The sequence below is a fragment of the Opisthocomus hoazin genome, chromosome 9 (genome assembly GCF_030867145.1).
Source record: "Opisthocomus hoazin isolate bOpiHoa1 chromosome 9, bOpiHoa1.hap1, whole genome shotgun sequence".
Lineage (NCBI taxonomy): Eukaryota > Metazoa > Chordata > Aves > Opisthocomiformes > Opisthocomidae > Opisthocomus > Opisthocomus hoazin.
Window position 1 is genome coordinate 33,830,222 of NC_134422.1, and position 12,315 is coordinate 33,842,536.

General features: G+C 46.7%; 1 protein-coding gene across 6 annotated transcripts in view; it reads right to left on the reverse strand.

Moving 5' to 3' along the window:
- The window catches only part of IKZF2 (IKAROS family zinc finger 2), a 124,791-nt gene extending 115,128 nt beyond the window's left edge, over positions 1-9,663 (reverse strand). For 3 of the 6 annotated variants that reach the window (XM_009945318.2, XM_075430345.1, XM_009945325.2), the window contains exons 1-3: positions 9,468-9,663; positions 6,797-6,845; positions 5,943-6,047 (exon numbers count right to left, since the gene is read on the reverse strand). In XM_009945318.2, coding sequence (XP_009943620.1) covers positions 5,943-6,047; positions 6,797-6,830 — 139 coding nt within the window. In that variant the 5' untranslated portion in view covers positions 6,831-6,845; positions 9,468-9,663. Of the gene's footprint in view, positions 1-5,942; positions 6,051-6,796; positions 6,846-9,467 lie in introns of all 6 variants that reach the window. The other 3 variants (XM_075430342.1, XM_075430344.1, XM_075430341.1) reach the window with 1 other exon arrangement.
- Positions 9,664-12,315: the final 2,652 nt, after the last annotated feature.

The window sequence follows — 12,315 nt, forward strand, 5'->3', positions numbered from 1 at the left end:
TGAGGATTGCTCTTTTCACTGGCATGTCTGGAACTGAAATTCCAGAAGCAAACACTGAAGACTTGCTGACTACTGAGCTAGCAAAAGCACTGAGTGTTGTAACAGGGTGTGTACCAAGGAAAGTTAACCAAACCTGACAGTCCAAGAGAATAACAGAAGCTTCCCAAGAAAGGTGTGTGCTGCAACAAAGCCCTGGCAGATGACCTCTCGAGAGACGGATTCCATCAGAATGAATAAAAACCTATTTAATGAGATTAACTGATCATTTCGCTCCACCCTCGTTATAGCACTCACCAAGAAAGAAGAATATTTTTGCAGTTGAGTATCTGGTTCCATAGGGAATGCCAGAGACACTGTGACAGGAGGTATGAAAAATACACAGGGGAACCCCCTGCCATTGGAGTGTGAGCTATAGACAGTAGTTAAACACCTAGTCGTTTCAATGGCTGCTTGGTTTTCATCACACAGAGTTTGTACCAGAGGAAATATTTCACGATTTTAACCATACTCAGTGTGAAAAATCTAAGCTGACGCGTATGAAGGTGCAACAATGCAAGGTGCATCCCAGCAGATATTTAATTTCCAGGCAACCTTTTCGCTTTTTTTTGTTTTTGTTTCGGGGGGGGGGGGGGGGGGGGGGGGGGGGGAGGTGTTGGTTTTGGGGGATTTTTTTTGAGGATAGAAAAGAAACAAACAGTGTAACACTACTCTCCAGAGCTTTGGTTTCATACGTATGGACAAAAACCTAGATTTCTGTTTAAAGCCTGATCGTCACCTCTTTTTTTATTATTTTAGTTTTCATCCTTGAACTTCAAAGCTAAACCCATTGGCTAAAACTTTCATGAGTATTATTCCACTGGCAATTCTCAGGGAGTCTGAGGTTAAAAGACTGAAGCAAAGTCATTGCTTCTGTGTCAGAGGAGCTCATTTCTTCCAGTTCCCTGCCACGCTTTATTGAGCTCATCCCTTATGTCTAAGCTCATCTTGGTGTAGTGCATCCTCACCACCCTTCAACCTGTAAAACCACAGGTATGTCTGTATCTGGCATCATCGTGAAATTCCACAGCTGAGCTCTCTAAACATCAAACTGTCAAGGTTGGAAAGTCACACAAAGGACTGGAGGACATCTCAAGTGACTGTGAAAAGCCCACCTCCCTGCACTGAGGCAGGATCAAAGATACCCAGACCAACAGATGTTGCCTACCCTACTCCTTAAAGGCCGACAGGGAAAAAGATTCCCCGGCACCTTGAGGTTATCCAGTCCAAGTTTTTAGCACCATATGCAGTGTTTCACACTTGCCAAGATATTTGGGAGAACTGGAGACCTGAATCCCCGCTTCAGACAGCGGCAGTTTGGCTGCCAGAATTCTTCATGCCCCAGCGCACGTGTCAGGGGAGCGTCTGCCCCAAAGCACTAATTCAGCCCCCCCCCCTGCAGCCCAGCCCAGCCAGCTTCACCCACTCTCCCTAAAGAAAAGCCTCCTGCAGAGGCTCAGCCTCCGTCACCTCAGCCTATTGGAATAAACACACATACCGAGCCAAAAAGAATCACAGTGCAAGGTCCAGCCTCACGTGCCTGGGCTGTAGACCCTGGCAATGGCACAGTTTGCTTGCTGCGTAGCTAAGGCATGAAGCAATCTCTGATTTTACACATTTTCATTCCAAAAGGCACACTCCATGGTTACTTTTCTTTATCCATACAGATGTGGTGCTGATACAGCTGTGGTACATGAAACTTTCTGCTCGAGGGAACACAACTGTGACAAAACAGGGCTCGTATGACAACTTTGAGTTGAAAAACAAAAGTAATCAAGAAAGACTTGGGACTTTCAAGTTACAAAAAAAAAAAAAAAAGAAAAAAAAAGTGCAACCAATAGTGCACTCTAGTCTACCTCAATCCCTGGGAATACGGTACTGGCTACATTATAATAAGACCTTGCCCAAGTTCTCTTTAAATACTGCTGCTGAAATCACTCACACTTCATACTGTTGTCCCAACAGCTATCTTGTCAGACAGCGCTATCATTCCCCACCACAGAGAAAACGCAATCGCCTCATTATTTTCAGCAAGAGTCAGTCGACAATGCTTATTTTCTTAATAAATTATTTCTCATAACTTAGTAACACTTTAAGCTACTATAAACACATCTTGAAAGCGTACCACAATTTTAATCAGTTTGAAACATCAGATGTTGGGTTTGATATTTATGATTGTTCTGACTGTTTCATTTAAGGGCTCCTTTTGTCTATGAAAGCAAAGATAAGAAAGTTGTCTAGGACACCCACTTTAAAGTCTCTAATTTAAGAGGAAATTTCCTCTGTCACTGACTGTTGGAGGCTAACAGCTGCTGTTGCTATTTTCCATATGATACTGGGAAAGTGGTCTTAGAGAAGTATCCCTCATACTATACATATCGGTCATCGAGTCAACTAATGGAACAACCGTGCCCCTGCGGTTTCTGAAGGGGACACTCTTCTAAGTCTATTTTAACTTACAGGGGAAAAAAAGTAATATATCTCTCAAATAACGATGGTAAGAACTCAGCATGGTATCATGAGGAGGTGACTGGGAATTATTTCTTTTTAAAGCCCCTTTATAAGGATCCCCCATTCAGCCTTAAATTAGCATGCCAGTTCCTATTTGGAGGTTCCTGATCACTTTACAGCCCAGTTCAACATTCATCGAAGGCAACACAACAGAATCCCTTGATCTTGGTGTGGTCTAGAGGAGGGTTTAGGGCCACGCTGGGAACTCTCTAGTCCAACACGAAGTTAACTGAGCAGGCCTTTGACACCCAGCTCTGCATGTCAGCCCTTGGAAGAGTTTTCTTACAGAAGATCAGAGGCAAATCTGGACTTCCAGATTTGGGACTATGTAAATGTATCATCTGTACTCAGCAGGTATAGCACTAATTTGTCTTTCGCTGCAGAGGAAAGTGAGATGATCTATCAGCCTATTCAGTTTGACTATTTACACGTATTTTAAATCTTTGCTTACATAAAACTACAATAAAGTATTTTAGAACAGAACATCTGCCAACTTACATACTGTATTCTGCTAAAGGCAGAAACATACCATAAGGTATATGTAAGATCATTAGTTAGCTATGACAGGCGATTTACTGTGATTTATCTTTCAGGATCATCTCATTCACAAGGAAAATTGAGTGTCAGCCCCAACCATAACCTCTACATACCGTCTAGATATTTGAAAATGATAATAGGTTAAAGGATGCAGTAGGCAACTCTCCAACACGAGCCAAAATATTTAACCCAAAACCTTTTGGAATAGAACCTGAAAACATCAGTAGCCCAGCCAGAACTCCTGCTAATATGGATTGCCAGGGGCTAATGAACATAGAAAACTCTTTATCTAGCACACAATTTTACTGTTGCTGGGAGAGCACTGCTCAGTCATTTCGGTACAGATCCAAGAAATTTGCTTCTTATGGTTTTGTCACTGTTTGAGCCAGACACAAATTAAGGCTAAATTAAGAGCTGTGGTTCAAAACAATTCATTGGAACTCAAGAACAAAGGTCAGAGCTTAGATCTCTACCCTGCAGGTGCACGTCCTGAGCACACAGCTAAACAGGGCCATCCACCTTCCGGAGATGACTGGCAGCAAAACTGGGAGTGAAACATTTGGGATCTGATCCACATACCACCTTACATACAATCTCCTCCGTTAGCAAACCCTACCCAGCCAGAACCACATGCCCTGGGCTTCACTACAGCATCAGGCCAACAGTAGAGCAGTCTCCAGTGACTCCACGAGAAACTAAACCATACCGAAATACAACGCAGCCACTTCCTCCACTTCCAACAACAGATGACGGATCAATCTGTCAGGATACAAAGTATTTTGAACAGCTATTCCTCCTTACTCTCCCACCTCCACCTCTCCTAAAAAAACATTAAAAAAAAAAAAAAAAAAGAGGTCACAGGCCCCTGGGTTACTGAAACTTTAAAAGGATTTCCTGTACCCTGAAAAACAGGTGGAAAGCTCTAAAGCACAGTGTAGCAATTTAGTTTACACACACCAGACTCAAGATTTGGCCAAAAACCTTAAACGAACCAGCGTAACAGCTGCCACAAAAGCCGACAACCTCTAATCAATACCTTCCATGTTTAAGACAGAACAAACTACCTCTCTGCAAAACATGCTTATGTCTGCAAAGAGTAAATAAATTACAACAAATTTAGGAAGCTCGAGTTTTGCTTAGCTTAGGACACCCAGGCAGAGCCCCTAATTTTTCAACAGCAGCACACACTTAACACAGAGCAGCAGTGATGAAAGCAGTTGAGACACCTGTGAGAGACCAAAAAACACATCTAAAAAAAACGATATTCATCAAGGCTGCAGATACATGTGTGTTGCAAGAACTAACGAAGCTTAAAAATCATTGAAAATGTTAACACAATGAGCACAAAAATATTGAATGTGTTAAACTATTTCTGCATGACTTCATCCTAGATCTTTTTATTCCATACTTTGACTCTGGTTTTTACTCTAGATTATAAAGAAGATTTAAAACAGGGAGCTTTTTTTCCCTTCCAGTGAAGGCTTCCCATTAATAAAAAGGAAACAAAGAAAATGAAGAAAGTGAGTAGTAAAACTTTTACAACATAATAAAATGTATCAGAATCCCAGTGCAGCAGGATTGAAATTGTCTAAAGATGCTGAAATACGATCGGTTGTCATATAAAGTTCAGTCCAGAGTATTAGCAATCATATTCTCTAGCAACATGTATATAATTGGGAGATCTTCATAATAACCCTCAGTTTTAAAGGCTCATAAAAAACTGTGTTTGACTTGTAATTTGCAGGAGGAAAAAAGAATTCTTAAAGTAACATTTTTTCCTCAGTAAGAAGGACTCTGAAGGCAATACACTGTGCATTTTAAAGCAAGCAACCCTAAAAGCGCTCTTTTTCTTTCACAGTTTTCGGCAGGGTATTATACAAACACTCAGTTTAAAAAGATAAATACATATCTTTAAGTATACACACTGGAAAGAAAATTAGTATCACATAGAGAGGAATCCTCTGAAAGTATATTGGAAGCAAAACACGTTACATTATTTTTGAATACAAGGACAGAGGTACTTTGAGGCAAGTATCTTGATGTAACACTGTAACCAACAGCAAAACAAGGTATAGGACTCACACAAAAAAGAAAGGATGTTGGTTTTCTGAAATGTGTGTAAAGTACATTTATCCATCTCCAAAATACAACATGAAAATAATTTTAAAAATACTATCAGCACTTGACACTCTCAGTAGACTCCCAGATCTCTACATTTTCTCAATTTCTCCCCTGACACTCTAAAACAAAATCCTCTTAGTGTGTTAGTCAACTACCAACTGCCACAAACTTCCAATTACCCCAGCCACTTCTGGACTTGCAAAGGCAAAGCTGAGGTAATGAATAGGATGCTGAAGTTTCTACACGGGACAGCAAGATACCACCTGTCATCAAACCCAGAGATTTTAACTTTATACTTATGCCAGACTAAAGCCTTTTTGTAAATAAAATGTGTTTGTTTTTGTAAATAAAGCTACTTCGAGTTGTTTTGGAAAGCACAGTAAGTAATCATAACAACATCAATTTCCATTTGGATTTCAAAACCTGATGGAACAAAACCAGCATATATCAAACCTAGTGTTTTCCTACCTGGAACAGGTAAGGACCAGCTCTCAAATGCCACCTTGGGATAGTTCACACTAGTAATCCCGTTCATGTTTAGATAAGACACCAGCATGAACAAGAAAGAAGAGGAAAAAAAAAATAAAACAAAATAAAAAAAAAAGTCTACCCTGTCCTTCTCTTATTAGCCAACTCCTACAGCAGTGATTTAGACCCGGTAAGCAAGCGGAGGACCCGGAGGACCAGACTAACCCAGACGCGCTGCTAGAGAGAGACAGGTTTAAGAGGAGACTTACTGCTTGCCATGTGACTGGGGGAGGTATGCTGCCCGTTGGGTGTGCTGGAGGTGAGGTCAATGGCCATGCCGGAGTGCTCCCTTTCGGGCGAAAGCTCATTGTCACCTGCTTTCACAAAACAAGTCCCCCGTAAGTTTCCATTCCCTTCTTCAGCTGAGCAAGACGACGAGTGAAAAAGCACGGCTCACTTGCTCCCTTTGCCCCTGCCCTTCCCTCCTTTACTAGCAGGGTCTTCCACAGCCTGTAAAAACTGAGCTCTCTGTGGCCGCATGTAAATGCTTGACTGACTGATTTTAACAGTCCCCTCAAACCTACTGGCACCAGTCTTCTGCATGCACACCTGTGACAAATCTTGCCCCAGCTGCTTTGTCTCAAGAGGAGTTAGGATTACTTCTCCATTTGCAGGCGCTGAGCATCGGGGCTGCGCGGAACACCAAATCAGAACTTCACCATACAGACCTTCCCCCCCTCAAAGCTCTTGGTTAACTGACAGTTAAGCAAAGCAATTAAACTAAGACATTTCACCCTGACAGAGAAAACATGAGAAATGCATAGTGAAAGGCATAAAAAGTTTTTGGCTGCAATTTGAATTTCTGAAGATGAACTCTCTCTCATTTGCAAAGTTCATTCATCCTCAGCAAATATTTAAACCCAGAGCTACTCACTCACACACACCCCCATCCCCATGCATTTTTCAGTCATACACAAAGTTTATGTTTAAATGCTATTAATTCAGCATCATCTCAAAGCACAGACCATACACGAGGAAGCTAAAGTTCCAGGTGTCTGCATTGTAGACAGGATAGTGGGAAAAGCAAAGTAATTCAGAATAATCAAATGAAATGACTACTTACATGTTATATATCCTTCAGCAGCCTCTGCTTCCATAGTCAAAGTGCAGTGCTGCAAGGCAGAAAAGTACACCCTCAAAGACGCCTGTCAGTATCAGCCATTAAATGATTAAACTTACTTTAAGCCCTAAGTAGTTGCCCATTTTACTGCTGTTGCAACCATTGCCTACAGAAACGCACAAGTGTACTGCATGTGCTCATTTGCAAACCACTGAACTCTTCCTGCAAATCAGCTGAGCAGAGAAATTCAGCTGCCTCCTGGGCAGGCGGCACTGGGATCATCTTGGTCTGACTGGACCCTTCTCTGACCTCCACTCCCATTTTTACCCAATCTGAGAGTTTTTTCCCTGACTTTCTACCTGTTTTGTTCAAGCCGGGATGGTGGTGCTTTATCAATCACCATCTCTCACAGCCAGAACAGACTTTGAGGAGATGGATACTATTAACAATTGCTCTTTTTGCAAGCACTCCAAGAGACTCCATCCCGGTCTATGCAAAATAAAGCCCTCCCATGTCCGTTCCCCTTCGAGACAGTTATCACAACTCTTTGTCTCACACCGCCATACGTGCAGGCACACACCTGTACGCACACACCTGTTCACTCTAACCCCATTTATCTGCCACAGCACGGGGCCAAACGTCACACTTAATACTTCCAGATCATGCATTTTGTGGCATGAAGCAATCTTAAAGTTTATGGAAGCACTCTGCTGACATAGAACAAGCTATTACTTTCCAGAAACCCAAGTAACTGTATAGAATGACACCCCCTAGCTATCATTTGATATATATTGAGGGGGTGAAAAAAAGAGGAGAGAGATCAATAATCATAACTATGTTCTTTTAAGTGGAAAAGTTAAGAATCTGACATGACCAGAGGAGAATTTTATTTCCTCTCTCCCTCCATGGCCTCTTTTTTGCCTTTAGTTTCAAAACTCTCACTGCACCAGGCAGCTAAATTATTCACAATGAGCCATTTCTGTATTGATCGCCAAGTATATTTAGCCCTGGCTCCTGGAATTTCTCCATTACTTACTGGAAAACAGGCAGCTTCACTTCTTGTCTCCAAAACCACTTCCCTCCCCCTCCCTTAACCCGCTTTCCTTCCCCCCCGCCTTTCCCCCAATAAATAAATACTTTTCTCTGTGCTCTTCTTTGGTATAAAGCAGATCAAATTCCCAAGGCATTCAGCACATAACACTTAGATTTCAACCTGCCCAGCTGCTATCAAACTCTCTTCAATTACTGATTTTCACAGGACTCTTAAAAAGAAATCTCAAAAAAAAAAAAAGTTTTCAAAACAGGTAAGCCACTTCCTCAAGCCTTCAAAATTACCTTATCTTCCCCCTAGTCCAGGTAGGCAGGCACACACTGAGAAAAAGAAAGAAACATCAGAAGCAACAGGGAAAGATCATCCCAGCCAATGAAGTGGAAGGAAAGAAAGGGGAGGAAGGGAGGAGGAAGAGAAGGGACAACAAAAAGAAACACAAAACCATTCATAACCGAAATTAAAACACAGTTTGAATTTTATTTTTTTATTTCTTGGGGGGGGGGAGGAAGAGGAGGAGGAAAAGAAAAAGTTTGGTGACGATTTTTGGGCTGGTGATGGCAAGCCTCCCTTCTCCACAACGAATGAAGAGAGTTTTGCTCGGGCTGAAGACACAGCAAGCCGGGGAAAGTTTAAAAAAAAATTTTTTTTTTTTTCTAAAAGAGAGGAAGAGAGAGAGATAAAGGTGGGGAGAGGGAGAGGGGAGAGAAACCCGCCGCCGGCACTTACAGGTGGGGCATGCGGAGCCGGGCAGCCCCGGGGATGAGCCGGCGGGGAAACTCGCTCAGGAATGGCACATACTTTGAAGGAAGATGAAGAACAAAAAAAAAAAAAAAAAGAGAGGGAGCAGGCGAGGGAGGGAGGGAGGGAGGTCAGCCGGTGCTACGGCAATGCGATTAACCAGCGGGGAGAGAGAAAAACTTGATCCACCGGTTCCTCACGAATCGGCACGAAAACGGGGAAGCAGAGGAGGGGATGGGGTGAGGGGGGCAGCAGACGCACTCACACCCCGCGCAGGAAACCTAGGCCAACTTCCCCGGAGCGCTGCTCCGGCCCTGGGCGACAGCGGGCTCCGCGCCTCATCCCCGCCCCTACCCGCCCGCACCACAACCTGTCAAAGTCATGGAAGTCCTGCCTCATTTTTCCATTTTATTTGATTTTCTCCCTTTCCCTTCCACGCACCCCCCCCCGCTCCGTGTCGTCCCCCCCCCGCCGCGTCAGGCCGCGGCCCCGCAGGTGGCGGCGGGCGCTGAGGGAAATGGCAGTTGGGGCCGGCGCCGGCGGGCGGAGCGGGCGAGGGGACCCCAGCACCGCGCGCCCGCCCCGCGCGGATTTCGGGGACGCGCTTTTTTTTTTAATTTTTTTTTTTTTCTTTTTTTCCGTGGGCTAACAGCAACAAGTCACCGGAGCCCACCGCCGTGCGGGAGCCGCTGCGGCACGACCGCACTCCGCTCGGGGACCCCTCCGCAGACCCCACACACGCAGAGCCCCGCCGTCCGTCCCCGCGGCCGCCCCGCACGCCGGACGGAGCTGTCCTCCCCGCCAGGGAAAGGGAGACCGGGGTGAGGGAGGGGAGGGAAGAAAAGAAAAAAGAAAGAAATAAGAAGAAGCCAGGCGCAGATTTACCTCAGCCGCGCAGGCAGTGAATCACTTCCATCACCCTTTTGTTTGTGTTTTTATTAGTGTCGGCGCTCTGTGCCTAGTGGAGGTGTGTTTGTGCACGGCAGTTGGCTATGGAAACTAAGGCAGTGGAGCTGTAGCTAAGGGTAATCCTGTTTTTACTTCCTCCATCTTCAGAGAGCAGGGTTAGCCTGGGACAGCTGGTCAAACCCCGAGAAACCGATCCGGCGGCGGCGGCGGCCGCACGCCCGCACTCACTCCCTCACTCCCTCCGCTCGCACGCACTCACACTCACACTCGCACACACAGACACGCTCCCACATCCACGCGCGCGCGCCCGGCCGCACGCGCGGCCACCGCGCGCCAAGCCCCCGCCCCTCCCCCCGCCGCTGCGCCTCACCCACGGGCCGGCGCGGCACGCGCGCGGCGGGGCGGGGGGGGGGGGGGGTGGAGGGGGGGCGCGCGGGGGCGCGGGTGCCCGCGCCGGCAAGGCCGCTCAGCACGCTCGGCAATCGATTAGAGGACAAGTGCCGCCACCGCCGCTGCCGCCGCGTGCGCCCCGCGCCTCACGCGGACGGACACAGGCAGGCGCGCGCGCCGCCCCTTCAGGGCACCGCCGCCCGCCTGCCCCCCCCCCCCCGGTACCGGGCTACACCGGCCCGGCCCCCCCCCCCCCCCCCCCCGCCTCCCCTGAGGAGCGGCAGCGGCTGGGCCGCCGCCGCCACCAGCGGGCGGGTGAAGTTGCCGGCGGAGTCATGATTCAGCACTTCTATTTTTATCCGCCCGCCGCCCCTTGTCCCGGCCGGGCGGGCTGCGGTGCGATCGCCGCCGCGGTGGGAGGCCGGGGGGCAGCCGGAGGACGGCGCACAGGCGGAGGGGAAGGGCTCGGAGCTGCCGTGCGTGTTATCGAATTGAACGTTCAAAGTACATGTGAGGTAATTTCTTTCTCTTTTTGCAAGTGTGACGCTTAGGGAGGGAGCCCAGTTAAAATAAAAGCCTTTCCACGCTATTTCCCGCCCCCCACCCCATTCTCCTGAGGAGTCGGTGTGGTGCGGGAAAAGCCCCGCGTTATTCTCCTGAGGAAAACCCTCGCTCCGCCTCAGAGCCCCGGCTGAGGTGAGGCCTCCCGCTGCCACCGCCCCGGGGCCTGGCTCAGGCCCCCCGCAGCCGGCTGGCACAGCCGCACCAAGGCAGCGCCCAGGGCCGCCGGCGGTGCCCGGGGTGAGCGCTGGGTGGGCTCTCTCACGGGAGCTTTCCCTTGCCTTCGACGCGGCTTGGGTCAGGTGCAATAGTAGCATCCTTTTTTCTAGAGAGCATCTCTTCACCGAGGCTGAACTGCTGGATGCTGGTGACAGTGATAATGCCATTATTAGACACCAGCATTAACAGTCCATCAAGAAGCTGTGATTGCGTACATCATGCATTATATACACAGATACTGTTAAATTTTCAGAGTTAGGCACACAGACACTAGGAGGCATCAGAATTCACCCTTCAGCCATTTCACCCAACAGAGCAGCCAACAGGAGTAACAGGGAGTTATCCTTTATTTTTGCTGGTACCAAAGTGGGATAAAACACATTTTGCCAGTGAGTTTCAGACATACACTGGCAAGAGTGCCTTCACCACGACATACCCATCTTCTTTGTGTATCAAGAGCCTGCAAAGGCTCTAGGTACCTGTAAGTTTTGCTTTCAAGCAAAATCTGAACTACAGCCTTAACTCTTGCTCAGCTACACTGAAGCACAATAGTGTTTTAGAGGCAGTAAAGTAAAACCCAGGGTTTATTAGCTCAGCTACTTCACATCAAATGACATTCTGCTTTGTAGTGCCAGAGCCACCCTAGCCTGAGAGAGGGAGACAAACTCCACTTGTAAAAATACATTAAGTTATTCAGCCACCCAAAGGCACTGGAGTTAACAGACAGCTCCCTCCCCAGCACTACAAATTTTAGCCAATTAGTCATTACACCACATCTGTGAAGTGGGTTAATTTAACTCTTCTCATTTTGCATAGGAAGGAGGCAGAAAGGTTAGGGGACTGGCCCAAGGCCACAAAGAGCACTCGGAGCTGAGCCTAGAAAGCAGACTGCTTGTTTCCCACGCCTACGTTTCAACAACTAGACTTGGCTTGCCTACATCAGAAAATAGACGGGCATAGCTATAGCTGTGTAATTATACCATAACTGTTTATGCCGGAATAACTCTCCTTGCGGACATTCTCCTCCAGATGGAGAGTGACTTCCCAAAAGCTGTCCAAATGAATTCACTGAACAGCACACACTTCAGGTTTTACCTTCCCCCCCTTCATTGGGGGGGGGTGTGTGTGTGTCAAAATTCCTGCAACGCAGGTCTCAGCAGCATTTTGAAGCCTTTCATCGCTTTTGGAGGCCATTGGAAAGCAGGGACAAATGCAAAAAAAAGTCATTGAAATGCTACAAGTCTTGTTGTCAAGATTTTTATGGTGCTTTTCATCAAAATGTTGAAAACTGAAAGCTTCCAGCTGGCTCTCCTTACAGGTAATAATTTAATAGCTAACAGCTTTTCTCCCAAAGCTGCTGGAACCTGCTTGAGCCATGGAAGCTGATGGGAAAAGCTAGACCCATCCTCTACAGTAATTACTTCTGATTTTTTAATCCTGCTGCTCTATAAGCTTTCAAAACCAAATGAAGCTTTGAAAACAAGGAAGAGTGACCAAAGGAAAAGGGACAGTGAATGAAGTGAAAGGGTTTGCCTTTAAAAATCAGCTTGTTAACTCCAAGGACTGCAGAGATGAGTGCATCTTCACTACAGCAACACGGGTGTGAATCACCGGTCACAATGCAAAGCTCAGCTCCAGGGCTGCAGTGAGAGCT